Source organism: Penaeus monodon, chromosome 24 (assembly GCF_015228065.2).
Source record: "Penaeus monodon isolate SGIC_2016 chromosome 24, NSTDA_Pmon_1, whole genome shotgun sequence".
NCBI lineage: Eukaryota > Metazoa > Arthropoda > Malacostraca > Decapoda > Penaeidae > Penaeus > Penaeus monodon.
The window spans coordinates 26,252,181-26,252,613 of NC_051409.1; the positions used below are offsets into that span (position 1 = coordinate 26,252,181).

Here is a 433-nt window from a genome sequence, read left to right on the forward strand (position 1 = left end):
GAAGGGGGATTACGTTGAGTTTCATAGTGATTTTAAGTTTGTCCCTTCAATGTGTATATCAATAAATACGGGAGTTTTTGTATTCCAAGTGTTCCTTTCGTAAAAACGTATTACGCGAAGGCGGGAGACTGGGTGCTTCTGGACGGAGTCGCCGGGGGGGGGGGCAAACGACCTACTCCCTTCCCCGAGGACTCCGGAGAGGAAGTGAGGGAGGAAGGGAGGGGGTGGAGGGAGCATAGGAGGGAAGAGGAAAGAGAAGAAAAGGAGTCGTAGTAGTTATGCTTGATTGACTTTGGTGTCCTTATTATCGTTATCAATAATATTTACGCCCTCTCCCCTCCCTCAGGTGTTGCGAGACATCATGTCCCAGAACCCGAGCGACGGGGGGAACGGCGGCCAGGGCGTGGCGGAGGCGTACAACCCTGTGATGGAA

The 433-nt window shown here is 52.2% G+C and overlaps 1 protein-coding gene across 1 annotated transcript in view; it reads left to right on the forward strand.

The window, feature by feature from the left end:
* LOC119588687 (serine/arginine repetitive matrix protein 2-like) overlaps positions 1 to 433 on the forward strand; it is a gene marked incomplete in the record, with an annotated part of 176,340 nt that overhangs the window by 172,205 nt on the left and 3,702 nt on the right. Inside the window, 1 exon segment of the mRNA XM_037937322.1 lies at positions 347 to 433. Coding sequence (XP_037793250.1) covers positions 347 to 433 — 87 coding nt within the window.